At 51.4% G+C, this 12972-nt stretch overlaps 5 protein-coding genes across 5 annotated transcripts; 1 reads left to right on the forward strand and 4 right to left on the reverse strand.

Annotated features, from left to right (window-relative positions):
- Nucleotides 1-38: 38 nt before the first annotated feature.
- Nucleotides 39-1422, reverse strand: K460DRAFT_272972 (choline-phosphate cytidylyltransferase B; the record flags this gene model as incomplete). The annotated part of the gene is made up of 3 exons (XM_040927843.1): nt 39-194; nt 246-645; nt 695-1422. 3 exons carry the CDS (start codon nt 1420-1422, stop codon nt 39-41), a joined length of 1284 nt encoding a protein of 427 aa, XP_040792360.1.
- A 590-nt stretch (nt 1423-2012) lies between these two features.
- Nucleotides 2013-3341, reverse strand: K460DRAFT_399908 (WD40 repeat-like protein; the record flags this gene model as incomplete). Its single annotated transcript, XM_040936272.1, has 1 exon — nt 2013-3341. One exon carries the CDS (start codon nt 3339-3341, stop codon nt 2013-2015), a length of 1329 nt encoding a protein of 442 aa, XP_040792361.1.
- Nucleotides 3342-3626: 285 nt separating this feature from the next.
- On the reverse strand, nt 3627-6709 carry K460DRAFT_381714 (uncharacterized protein). The gene is made up of 5 exons (XM_040935374.1): nt 6397-6709; nt 5869-6345; nt 5710-5809; nt 5476-5661; nt 3627-5422 (listed from the first exon to the last, which is right to left on the reverse strand). Exons 1-5 carry the CDS (start codon nt 6555-6557, stop codon nt 3863-3865), a joined length of 2484 nt encoding a protein of 827 aa, XP_040792362.1. The 5' UTR covers nt 6558-6709; the 3' UTR covers nt 3627-3862.
- Nucleotides 6710-8723: 2014 nt separating this feature from the next.
- Nucleotides 8724-10612, reverse strand: K460DRAFT_411618 (uncharacterized protein; the record flags this gene model as incomplete). Its single annotated transcript, XM_040937484.1, has 3 exons — nt 8724-9564; nt 9614-10333; nt 10385-10612. The coding sequence occupies 3 exons, from the start codon at nt 10610-10612 to the stop codon at nt 8848-8850; spliced, it is 1665 nt and encodes a 554-aa protein (XP_040792363.1). The 3' UTR covers nt 8724-8847.
- A 220-nt stretch (nt 10613-10832) lies between these two features.
- Nucleotides 10833-12640, forward strand: K460DRAFT_326000 (Thioesterase/thiol ester dehydrase-isomerase). Its single transcript, XM_040930613.1, has 4 exons — nt 10833-11265; nt 11318-11566; nt 11618-11799; nt 11847-12640. Exons 1-4 carry the CDS (start codon nt 10844-10846, stop codon nt 12413-12415), a joined length of 1422 nt encoding a protein of 473 aa, XP_040792364.1. The 5' UTR covers nt 10833-10843; the 3' UTR covers nt 12416-12640.
- The last annotated feature ends 332 nt before the right edge of the window (nt 12641-12972 follow it).

A 12972-nucleotide genomic window follows, 5' to 3' on the forward strand; every position in this document is an offset into this window, starting at 1 on the left:
GTGGTTTAGAGATTGCGAGGAAGGACAACGCAGGCTTCCTAAGCCGCAGTATCCATTGGTTCCGACTTCGTTTGTTTGCCAGCGCGTCCGCGGGGCGCCTCTTGCGGACTCCGCGCCTCATGCTCGTCAGAGCTATCTTGGTCTGACGGGCTCTGCGGTCTGCTGTCGTTCAGATTGCGGCGGCTGCGAGCCATCTATAGTATTGTTAGAACCTGGTCTCTACCAAAAACACTTGCTGTACTTACCCATGAGCGCACTCCACCAATCAAACCCAAATTATATCCAGCAGCGAACTCGGACGATTCCCTCGCATTGGCGCCGGCACGCGGTATATCCAAGTGACTGAGTCGCGACAAAGCAGACGGCGATCGAGCGGTCGCAACCTGAGCGTCGAGAGCATCGGGTACCTCCCGCGTTGGCGTCCTGGCAGGACTGGCGGGGCGACTTGATTGCCAGAACTGGCGGAAATCCTTGCTGAGTTCTTGGCCAGTCGTAGCCCAGTTCGATTTGATACTGTCGCGCAGCTCCGCCATGTTACGCTTGATATCAAGCTCGTTCTTCTTCAACCATGAAACGTTGAGCTCCTTGCGGGATGTTCCGCGCTTGAGCTGGCGGTCAATGTACTGGTCGTAGTCGCGGACGATCCTGTTATGAATTAGTATCTGTCAAAACGTGGAGGGCGGGACACGCTTACTTGGTAATGATGCCTGTCGTGCTCAGACCCTCCGTTCTCTGGGTGACGAGGAACATGCCCCTCTCTTTGATCGGGCCGTAAATGTCGTCGCCTTCATCTGCACCATAGGGAAGATCGTCGTGGGCTACATAGTCGATCTGGTGTTTGTCGAGGAAGTCGGTGGTGACTATCCATGGGCAGTCCTCTATGACTTCGTCCACCCACTTGCAGTGGCGCACGCTCTCAGCACGCTCCCGTGCCGACAGGACTGTCAGACCCTTTCTCTTGTGGGTTTCCTTGTTTCCAGTAACGCCGACTATAAGAACAACGTCTGGAAAGGCAATCTTGGCTTGTTGAAGTGCGCGCATGTGCCCGATGTGAAACAGATCAAAGACACCATCTGCATAGATTCTGACGGGGCGTCCCTCTGGCGGAGCGTTTGTCTTATAGCCTACTGGGTCCACCAACCCGGCCTTTGGAGGAGCTTCCATGCGCATTGTCCCCGCCTCTCCTTGCTCTCCGTGATCGCCTCCAGCAATGGACGACGTGCGCCGGCTCTTCTTGCTCGCACGCTCCTCTGCTTCGACATCACTATCCTCATCTTCGTTTGCGCTCTTCGCGGCGCGTGTTCGCTTTGAGGCGCCATTGGCATCAGCCTGACGCTCCTTTTCCGACACCACGACCTTGAGAACGGCATCCTCGGCGCCTTCATCGGACGCATCGCGGGAAGAGGGCTGCGCAATGTCCATGGTGGACGATTTGATCGAGGAAGCAGCAGTGGATCGCTTTCGTTTCGGCGACATGTGCGTGTAGTCTTTAGGTGTAAGAGTTGCGATGACGCGCGGGCGCCAATCGAACAGGGAAGGACGAGATGAGAGGACTACACAACCTGACGTTGAGAAGCACAGTAGAAAGAAATCACAGGTAAAATGGCGCGAGAGAGGACGATGGATTTATCGACGAGATGTTGACACGCGTAGATTGGCAGCAGTTCATAATTTTGGGCATGTTCCCTGATCCAGATCGGCACCCTTGGCAGATGACGAAATAGGCACATAATGCACCCTGCGCCACACCTGGTGCAAGAAGCTTGAATAATGTCTCACCCACGAGCAAGTCCTGCCAACTTTGTTTGGTCCAGTCGTCAAGAGTCACATGTGACGGAGTTGGCAACGTGGAAAGAGGTCATAGTGAGGACATTCTTGTAATGGTGGTGTAGCCCCTGAGTCTTTGGAAGCATCTCCTATTCGCAAAGTTGTGCTACAACGCTAGTTTATGCATGCTCACTTGAACGGCTGGGCCACGGCTAGAAGCACTCCCGTAGGCAGGTAGTAGGCCTTCACGCTTGCGATACACCCGTCTCATCCAATGTCCACACCCTGGCCTCGCCCTCATCTCCAGTGCTAACAATCACTTCTTCGTCATCCCATCTCTTGCCCTTGTCAGCCCTCTTTGCCCACGAAACATGGTTAATCTCAAACACGTCGTGTGCAGAGATCAACTCCGCAACCACTACCCACTCCGTCAACGGCTGTGTATCTTCAATTGTCGCGCCCTGGTCATCATGCATCTCAACGCCGTTGGCCCCCTTCGGTGTCTGAGCCCTCCACCTCTCTTTGTACACTATGATTTTACCATCGCTGCCCGCACTAACAATCATGCCTGTGATATGACTCCATGACACCGAGTAGATGGCGCGTTCGTGTTGTTGCGGCAGGATGGCTTCTTGGTACCAGTCTTCGTCTATCGCCACTGAGCGGATGATACTCGGGATTCCCGTGTTACTCGACGCATTCTCATCCCGTTCCTTCGGCTTTCTCCGCCATACACGCACCGTGCAATCATCGGAACAAGTCGCTAGCCGTGGTCCTGACCGCTCTAACGCCTCAATATCACGCAGTTTCTCTCCGTCCAACCCGACTCTTTGTGCCCTAAAGTCTCTCTTGCTCATGTCGCTGCCTTCGAACTCAGCCCACCACACCGTCTTGTCGTGTCCATCAATCATGCTCACTTGCACCCAATCGTCCGCATCCTCCCGATATAACCTCACAGTATCATCGTAACTCGTGCTGACCAGCAGGTCCTCCTCTGGATGCCATGCGACGCACTTGACATCGCCATCATGCTCCTGTAGCACAGCAACCGTCTCGAAATTATCGTCCTCTAGCTCCTCCCATATCCAAACGCTCTTGTCTCTCGAACATGTAGCGAGGTATTGGCCCGACGGACTCCATGAGAGGCTTTTTATTTCAGATTCGTGGCCGTCGAGGATGCAGGAGAATTGGTAATCATCTGCTTCGTCATCCTGATCGTCGTCTTCTGCCGAGCCTATGCGCCGGTTTGTGAAGTCGTCCTCCAGCGTGCCGCGCTCGTCTCTCCTCCATATCCCCGCTGAGCTGTCAAAACTGCCTGTTGCCAGCACACTTTGCCCCTGGGTCCCGGGCTTCCAACTCACGCTCCGCACGCTGCGCTTGTGCCCACCAGTTATCGAGTGGAGGAGCGTAAAAGATGTGAGGCTATACACGCGCACACTGCGGTCGGAGCATGCTGTTGCGACAATTGGAAGTGACGGGTGCGGTGCGCTTTGCCATGTTCGCGAGTTTGACGGCGGTGTGAGAGTTGCGAGGGGCGAAAGGGTGTATGTAGGTGAGTCTGGAGGGGCAGACATTCTGAGGGGCTGCCGCGGTCGGACTCGATGTGCGCGGAGCTTGCGATTGCTGGAGAAATGGCGCACTAGATGACGAGTGTGTTCAATGATATGTAGAAGTGCTCTTGGTGAGAAAGCCGAGCTTTGCTTAAGACCCAGATTAAGCCCCAACGTGGTGAATGTTGGTAGAACGTGGGGCGTAGAAAGTTTCCAGAGCGTCATTCGCCAAGCGTCCCGCTACCTACCATGGACCAGGATGGGCTGTCGAGATATCTGCATCTCCCTTTTTTAGAACCATTCATCGTGTTCGCATTACTAACTTTTATCTTTATACAGCATAAATATAATATTATAGTACATTCGAGCAAACCGTCCGGAATGCGCTCCAATCAAATGTCCCCCAGTCCAGCCCAGTCCAGCCCATCCCGCATGAGCAATGTGAGGGTATTCGACAGTATCTCGAAGGAAAGAAAACGGCAATAAAGTTCGTAAAGGAAAACATATACACATTCACACAGACGGTTAGCACCCGAGTTAAGCTATCACCTCCGGCTGCTGCCATAGTAAAGAGTTTTCGGCAGCGCTCGAGTCGCGTGAGGATCGCGGAATCCTGTTATGATAGACATTAGCTTGTCGGCCATTGTCTGTTGTTCTGTTTCCGCAATGCCCACTTCGGCCTTCACGCCTAAGTCTTGCATTTCCATATCAAAACCGTCCTTCGTTTCGTCAATGATAACGTCTTGAGTCGAGGTCACCATGATACCTCCCCATGGATGGGTCGTCATCTCTGTTTGGCCCATGCCATTAACGAGGCCTTCCTCAGAACAAGAGTCCGCCCGCGAGGTCATATCGACAGATGGTAGCCTATTCGCTCCCAGCCGCCTGAGCCACTTGTTACTTGGATGAGTAGCCGGTGGCTTGGTGATGGACGGGACTTGTTGAAGACTGCTGAACTCTCTATGGTTCTTCTGCGCGAGAATGGCATGGTCCGGACATCCTGGGTACGACCTAAGATAGGCTTGGAAGAAAGATAAAGGGATTGTTTTCAGCGTCACGCCTTGCAGCGACTGAATATAGATCTCCCTAATGCCACAAAACGCAAAGACAGTAGCTTGCCTGGATTCCTGTTGGCCGGTCATGCCATGTGTGACGTCTAGCTGCCGTGCGGAGAAGATTGCGCGGCGTAGTGTTTGTTCAGGGCAGTCTCGCAGGAGATCGAAGATCTTATTGCGGAATTTCTTTAGGAAGTCACCATCGACTGACATCGTTCCGGTTCGCTGGCTAGTACGTAATAGGCAGTCCTCCAGGGAAAGTCCATTGAATGAGGCGATAATGCTCATCTGTCGACTATCGAGCTCCTCGTCGCTCAACTTGACCATGGGCAGGCGATCAGGGGTAGCTCGGGGCACAATAACTTCGAGACCTTTCATGGCGGGCGACGGCTGAATCAGGAAGGATGCGATGTAGGTACCAATCTCTGGAATGCACGCCTTTCTTCGGCTAAATGAATGCAAACGGCTGACCAAGTCTTCTAGGTCATTACGAGAGATCTGGAGGCTTCGAGCAAGTTGGTCACTAACTTGGTCAATGCTTGCGAAGCCATACCCAAGGTTCTGTAGTCTGTTTGCTTCGTCTGTGTCGACCTGCTTGGTAAGTACCAGCATTTGGCCCTTGCCGAACAAGATAGGACTTATAATGCCTGCTTCGATGTCCCTTGTCGAGGTTGCAACATCGGCCGCCAGGATTGTCTTGCTTCCATAGCTGCTTTGCCACAAGATTCTATTCAACAGCGTTCCCGTCGTCAAAACCTCCTCGTATAGGCATCCTAGGTTTGGAAGACTAGTGTCAAGGGTCTTCGCAATTTCATGGGCTGTGACACAGAACAGCTCTCGGAAAGTGGCAGAGTAGCTCGTGTCGTCATCATCACTGGAGGATACTCGCTCATTGCCTCCATGCGTTGGCGAGTTGGCTTGAAGGTAGCCGGTCATCTGTAGGTGTTCTCGCATCGAGGGGATGAGATCTAAGATGCCAGACCAGTTACGAGATACTCGAAAGATCCATTGGAAGACTGGATGTGAGGTATTGAAGTCATCATCAAAGGTCTACACCAGTCAGCCAGTGCGCGTGTTTACATGGTGTATGCTTGAGAACTCACTCTTTGGTGGAATTGCTGAGTGATTGTCTGGCAAGGCATCAATCCGCTCTGGCTCACTAGAAGCCTTCCTTCTGCGTCAAAAGTGGCAACTGCTAGCACAACCTGCTGTGCGCGATCCTTGAGCAACCTTCGCTGGCGTTGCTTGAGGAACCCGAGTAAGAAACACACAACGCAAGCACTGAGGCACTAATTGAGATGGTTAGTATTAATTCAGTACGGGGGCGGTTGACTTACAAGACAGAGGGAAATGATGAGATTGATGTTTCTCTCCCGTCCTGGTCCCACATGGTAGCCGCGGATCTCGTACCATGTGCCTGCTGCAGCGGTCCAGTGCCTTTGGATACAATGTCAGTGTATGTCATACATTCACTTTGGTACATCGACGTCACTTACATGCCCGAGACGGCCAAAGCGAGGAAAAAGGCCACCACAATACGCCTCCAGATGTTGTTCATCCAATGCTGACTCCAGTGGAAGAACAGGCTGAACGATAGGAGGCAGGCGCCAACCGCGATCCCAGCAGCACCGACTATATGAGGCCAACTCAGGTGTAGGTGGTAGTTTGTGGTACCGTTGTTTCCGAGGTAATGCATTTCTGTCACGGCGGCTCCGGCGCAAACTCCACACATCAAAAGCGAAGCGAAACGGGTCATCGGGCGCTTGCTTCCTTTATAGAAACGGTCAGCGACCAACAGGCCTATGAAGATGACGACGACAGGAAGAACCGCAGACACTGTCGTATATGTCAGGCTGTAATAGAGTTGAATCTCTTGTTCTCCATCCCCAAGCACGATGGCGCGATTGCCTACAAAGTGCATACACCAAATAGCCACTAGACCGAACGAAACTGCGCAGCCAGCGACTTGAACCCTACTTCGCATTAGTTGTGCGTAAAGGGATTCATGGGCGGACTATGCAAACCATGATCTCCACCCTGATCCAGATACTCTTCGGTTGAGTAGCTCAACGGTTGTGAAGGCTCCAATAAGACTGACAAGATAAGAGCAGAATATTAGGTACGGTACGAAAGATATTGCTGGTTTGCTCCCAATGGGGTATTTGGCAGCAATATCTGAAGGCATAGCGGCCACAAATGTTCACAACGACTTGCGTCGCTTTTATAACTTAGGGCTCGACCAAATGATCGGCTTCCGATGAAGCGAGTTGCATCTTTTAATGTAGACAGACCCTGGTGTGACGGTAAAAGTATATAGGTCGAGGAGGGTTTTGTGTATCACAGTTGAGTGCAAAGTAAGTGAGAATAATGCTTTTCCCAGAGAGCCCGACCACCATGTGCGGTGGCTGTCTGGATGTATGCAAGCCTCCTTATGCGGCAGCCGGAAATCGACTAATTATTGGCGCGGAATTGTATCCAGCAAATTGCAAGATTTGAATGCCTTGTACCTGCACTCGCGCCAGCAAGAGTCTGCTTCGTACCCGTCCCGTTTACTAATTACAATGCTTGCCATCTTTTAGTTTGACACGCTGCTTTGATAGTGGGGAATACGATAGTGTTTAGTCGCAACCCTCAACTGCTTCTTTGAATTATAACCAAGCTAAGCGTTGCCACGGCTAGATGCAAGTCCAGCATCGTACAAACTCGTGATCTCAATGCAATCGATCGTCGATCAGGCCAGGGGATTCAAGCGCAACTCGGGTAGCTGTATCGTATCTACCACAGCCGTGGGTTTTCGAGCCACTCACACAACTGCTCTATACGAAAGGGTCGTGAAGCGAGACGCCAATTCGGACGTTCTCAAAAACCCTTTGCTTTTGCATGCGAGATGAGGTAGAACTAGGTTTGCTTCTTGGTTTGAATGTTACGTAGATCGAGCTATCCATACGACCCGTCAAGCGGCCCAGGCAGTTGTCCATATGTCATCGCATAGTTAGCCCTGAGCCCGAAGTTTGGTTTGCCCACGCGAACGTGCTGACACTAATGTGAGCGACTTTCGCAGACGTCTATTCGTCAGCTAAGCAAGGGAATCGCGATCCAATGTTTTGAAATTCAAACATGAGACATGTCACGATCCCATTGTTGAGTCCTTTGGCTTCTCCGTGGTCGCCGATCGCTTATTGACTAGGCCAAGTAGCGGGTACAACCATGATTTGATTTGGCAGATCTAGGCCAAAACCTATCCTTGGACAAGCATTCGAGCGCCTTGTACGCACACCTTTCGCGTCTTCTTGCCCTCAACCAGGATTTGGGTTCCGACTATCCAGAACGCCGGACGGTTTCAATCACTCGTGCGCAATTTTCCGCCGAAACGTCGCCTTGGAGCCACGAGATGAGCACCTCATCGGTACTCGCATATCGCAGGATTTCGGTGCGTAACCATTGCCTCATCACGACCAACTCTGTAACATCTCGTGTAAAATCGCCTCACAACCAGTCACCGGTTTCCTGAACCGACGGAGCTGCGGGGCGTTCACGGGAGTCCTGGATGACTTGACGGCGTGAACTAGGGACGTGCCCGGCTACTGTACCTGCGGGAATGGAAGTGAGGTTGAAGTCATAACTATATATTGGCCGGTGCCAGATGAATGAATGTGGATCTGCTCGTTTGTGGATCTGGGGTTGGCGGAAGGTGCCGATTACGATTAGGGAGTAACTATGTTTCTTCGCACGACCACGTTCACATCCTTTTCCTGGGCTCCAGCGCCGATGATGTCTGCCAATTGCTGAAAAAGAAGTTTGTCAGGAAAGCTCCTCCTCCACCACGATGCCTCGTGAATGAAGGGATCAACGATATCAAGCATGCAGCCTGTAACTGAACCCTTGGCAGGTACCAGTTGATTTTTAAGACCAATGCAAATAGGTCGGACTACCGTGGAATAGTAGACGTTCTAGACCGGGGATTGACGTATACTGTGCGCGTCTTTACTTCAACTTTGGGCGATTGCTTGCAGCGTCGGCCCAGAGATAAGCTTGGTCATGATTGTTTCCGGGTACCGGGTAGCGGGCCCCTTGGGGTAAGCACACTAGGGATTTCCTCTTTTCCAGGTCGTGCAACGCAATTAATGATCAACCCCTTTTTGAGTTCCGCGGATAGCGCAATCAAGATTGCGATGAAGCAGTCGAAATAACAACCGCACCTTTGTCTACGGGTATCGGCGCATTGCTTGGATTCGAAAAATCGAAAGCATGTCATCCGACCTCAATTGTTATCTTTACAAAATCTAACTGTTCAATCTAGGGAGGCGCAAATTTCAAACCTGCTTAATGAAACGGACTGGACTGCTGCCTTCAAGTGAGTGTAACTGGCACCACTAGCAAACTTGCGCCACTCCTGATAAGGCGCCCCATATTCGCCAAACAATAAATCATCTTGCGGCTGTTCGTTCTTGGCGAGAAACGGAAAAGGACGGAGGCTAGGAGCGGTCAAATGGCTGTTTCGTAGTCCAATTCGAGTCGAGGCTATACTGAAGAGCTTGTATGGGCAGCTTGTTCGGAGAGACATCATGACTCGGAAGCGAATCGCTTGAGCCAGAGTGTAAAGAGCGAGACTCGATTTTGCTGAAGAGGTTAACAGTCGTTTTGATCTCCTGGGACACCGGATCAAGCAGTAGATCGTCTCCAGTTTCTCCGGAGTCATGATCGATTGTTGAACTTTTAACAGTACGCTTTCTCAGCAGATTACCCTCAAGTTTTGTGGACGACCAGGGGGCTTCGCGGACCATTGACTCTCCATCAAGCAAATGGGTGTCTTCATCTTCGTCGGCGCAAGGTCTAGGTATATGCTGATACTTCTGTTGCTGTAGCACTTCCTCCAACATATCGTCCGACTCCGAGTGAGCCGTTGTTCCTGAACTTGAGGTCATAAAACCTTGTAGTGTCGTCGCCGACTTGCTCACCAGATTTTTCTGTAGGTGCTGCCAAAGCCGACTAGCGATAGATGAGGTAAGTCGCCCAATGTTTTGTTCCGCGACAAGATCTGGGTGAGTTAGGATTTCGGATGGAAATTGGTGTGGAACAGTTATCAATTCAGTCAATTTGTTCTTGAGCGATAGGGGCATAGTCCTTGAGCAAGCCACACGACTGAGAGAGCGACTGATGGTGGGCACCATCTGAGCTCTTAGTGATAGTGCCTAGCAAGAACATCAGCATACCCGCGATAACGGGAAGTCTCTCTCATACGGGCAAATATCCTGGTTTCCACAAAGCAGGAGCAACGTCCGCCAGACCTCGAGAAAACGTGCTTGCTTTAATTTTAAGACCAGATTTCGACCTATTAGTCAAGCTACCACACACGGATAGCCGTAAGGCTCCATCGATTATACTTTCAAGTTTCCCTCGATCAGAGGCAGTGATTATTGTAAGCGTATTAGGCTGTCGATTAGAAACGGACGTTAGTTCCATGCCGTCTTGAAAATCTGAGCGAGGCGTCGGTGACGAGTTTGATCTTATGCTGGATGTCATCGACAACTTTTTGCGCTTCCGTTCCATAGGTAGTTCTACAAGAGTAGGAGTGTAAGTAGTGTGCAGCTTAGTAGTAGCTGGGCTTGTCTCGTCCGAGATAACATCGAACACTCCTCCTAATTCTTGATCTTGTGGCCTGTCTTCTAGTTGGACGTTTTCACTCTTCCTTGCTGACGCTTTCAACTTCTTGTTCGCTGCCCTCGGTAGTTGCTTGGCCTCAACTATGTCCATGCGAAAACGAACCGAACAAAGAGAAATGGTTGGAAACCCTTCCGGTGATCGTACGTCTGAATTTGGTACATCTGAAAAGATCCTATGGCGTCGCTGCTCTTCTTGCGGTCCACCATCGGCAGCGTGGTTGATATTGAGATGTATGACTCCGGGCTCCAGCACGACGTCGCTTGGAAGTGAAGGCTGTAGCATCAACTGCTCCCACACCTACAAGCCCCATCAGACATAGTGAGGTTAAGCCGCGCAGGCTATGCTTACCGGTGCCTGGAGGATTTTTTCGACCAGATCTTGGAGCTGCCTGTACGGAAGAGGCTCTTCCCGCAACGTAAGTAGTAGCTCAACGTGCATCCCATGGCCACGGCGAACCCAAACATTCCCAGTCGACATGAATTCAAGAATTTGCGCTGGCTTGAGCTGTTGGGTGTTAATATCGTCCTGCTGTGGTGAGATTGTGATCAATGTGGTGAGCCAGAGCTCAAGATTCATTGTAGGTGAGCAGAGAACCGCACGTCCAAGCTCAATCGACCTAATCATCCTCTCGAGACGTCGATTTCGACCGTGGAACGGGGCGAGAGCGCGACATTAAGATCGTTGAGATGCGAGAACAGGTGAGATTGAATGGGCATAGGGGCTGCCAAGACCATGACTCGGTAAGCACCTCAGACGTCACTTCCTCCGCGAGCTTCGTGCCTCGGAAGTTCTACCCAATCCACCAACATGGGGCTCATCGCAAAGACTGCGCTGCGACGTGTCAGTCAGGTATCACGATGCAATTGCGTCAAATCAGGCTCTTCATTGATACCGGCAACCGCATTGGCGACTCGAGGCTTCCAATCCAGCGCGCCGCAGCGCACTGATGGCGTTTTCCGCGAGCTCACGTCAATGCGAGTGCGCACGCCCTGGGTAGAAGCTCTACAACAGCAACAGGCAGAAAGCAAAGAGCCGAAAGCGCCTTCTAGCAAGTCTGAGGTGCCTAAAGAGCGCGATTTGACACCGAAACATATGAATGACAGCTATCATTCTGTCGTATTACCGCTAGCTCGAGATCCATGGCTCCTCGATACTTATCTGAATTCCTCAGGCCATATACGTCTTGGAACTATTTTTATGGATCTTGATGCCCTTTCTGGCGTCATTGCGTAAGCCTCAATCGCTACGCCGAGTAGCCAGACTCAATCTAAGATCCCATAGGTATAAACACACCGGAGACGCTGTGACGACGGTAACAGCTAGCTGCGACCGTATTACAATCCATAGCCCACTCACTGAGATCTGCGACCTTCAGCTGTCCGGACGTGTCACTTATGCGACTGGCAGGAGCAGCTTGGAGATTACGATGCAGGTTGCAAAGGCGCCGAAAGAGGGCGAGGAGGTCAACGACAAGGACGTGCTGATCAATTGCACATTCACTATGGTATCACTGGATCCAGCGACAAAGAAGTAGGATCCAAGGAATCATTGGGGTTCTTTAGTCACTAATCAGACACACAGGCCGGTGAACGTCAACCCATTGATCGTCGAGACGCCAGAGGAGAAGCGACTGTATGCTCTAGGCGAACGCAACTCGAAGATTCGGAAGGAGCGACGAGATACTTCGCTTCTCAAGCACACGCCTAATGATCTTGAAAGTGACCTCATCCATGCCTTCTGGCAGAAGCAACTCCAGTACCATGGTATGTCCAGTATCACAGGCTCCACCCTACCTAGCTGACGTTTCCAGATCCCTACGATGGCCTAAGGCAACCCGAAAATGTCGTATTCATGGACGCGACGCGCCTCCAGACCGCAACGATTATGCAGCCTCAATTCCGTAACCGACATCAATTCATGATATTCGGTGGCTTCCTCCTCAAGCAGACTTTCGAGCTTGCTTTCACAGCTGCCGCAGCCTTCGCACATGCACGCCCTACCTTCGTCTCGCTCGACCCATCGACATTTCAGAACCCAGTGCCGGTAGGCAGCATACTCTACCTCACAGCGACTGTGGTATATACGGACCCGCCGCTCATCAGAGCGCCTGGTGAAAAGGCCAATGCCGATAGCGAATACACAAGGGTGCAGATTCGGATAGATTCGAAGGTACGAGACGTGGAGCACGGCTTTTCGAAGCCGACAGGCCAGTTCAACTATACGTTCACGGTACCCAAGAACATTAGGGTAATGCCGCGGACATACCAAGAATTCATGATGTACGTCGACGCACGACGACGAGCAGAGCAGGTCCAACGGACGCTGGACGACGGGTCTGGTGTCAGTCCCAAGACCGCAGAAGAGAGTCTAACAGAGTAGACTGCCCAGTATTAAGATTACGTTCGAGCAGTCGGACGATAGGTAGGGGTGGAGGGGATGCTGACTGTCTGGGACTGTAAACGATACTAGTTTATTGGAATCTAATCTAGAGCCGCAATGCCATAATGTGATCTATATTATGTGCGCAATGAAAAACTAGTGCGAGCTGAAATTCCCTAATAAACCAAAGTCAAATTCAAACCCAAACGCCATTGGGAAGCCATTTTACATGCACCCTGTAGCTGTAGGGATAGCACCTGCAATGCGCCGATAACGCTCATACAACTAACCAAATGAAAAGACATAGCGCTCAAAATGCAGACAAACACAGCGTGTACGTGGAGAGTCGCCGTTCGTTACCGCGTAAGTAGTTTGAGAGAGAAGGCGGTGAGTCTATATCCGACCAATACGTCCGACGGTGAAACCAAGCCATGCAGAAGGGTGGGGAGGAGCCCAGCCATTCGTTCGGGGAAGGAAACCAAGTGTGAGCTGAGGTGCATGCATATACAAGTCAGTCGTTCTGCAATGCATGCTCCGCAATGATATTCACCCACATC

Source organism: Cucurbitaria berberidis (genome assembly GCF_010015615.1).
Source record: "Cucurbitaria berberidis CBS 394.84 unplaced genomic scaffold K460scaffold_1, whole genome shotgun sequence".
NCBI classification, from domain to species: Eukaryota; Fungi; Ascomycota; class Dothideomycetes; order Pleosporales; family Cucurbitariaceae; genus Cucurbitaria; species Cucurbitaria berberidis.

Coding starts and splice junctions, on each gene's coding strand:
- K460DRAFT_381714 (XM_040935374.1), bottom strand. CDS start 6,557: ATGCCTTCAGATATTGCTGCCAAATACCCCATTGGGAGCAAACCAGCA. Junction 6,346..6,396: donor GGATCAGGGTGGAGATCATG/GTTTGCATAGTC, acceptor AATGCGAAGTAG/GGTTCAAGTCGCTGGCTGCG. Junction 5,662..5,709: donor TCATCATTTCCCTCTGTCTT/GTAAGTCAACCG, acceptor CATCTCAATTAG/TGCCTCAGTGCTTGCGTTGT.
- K460DRAFT_326000 (XM_040930613.1), top strand. CDS start 10,844: ATGGGGCTCATCGCAAAGACTGCGCTGCGACGTGTCAGTCAGGTATCA. Junction 11,567..11,617: donor CTGGATCCAGCGACAAAGAA/GTAGGATCCAAG, acceptor TCAGACACACAG/GCCGGTGAACGTCAACCCAT. Junction 11,800..11,846: donor GAAGCAACTCCAGTACCATG/GTATGTCCAGTA, acceptor TGACGTTTCCAG/ATCCCTACGATGGCCTAAGG.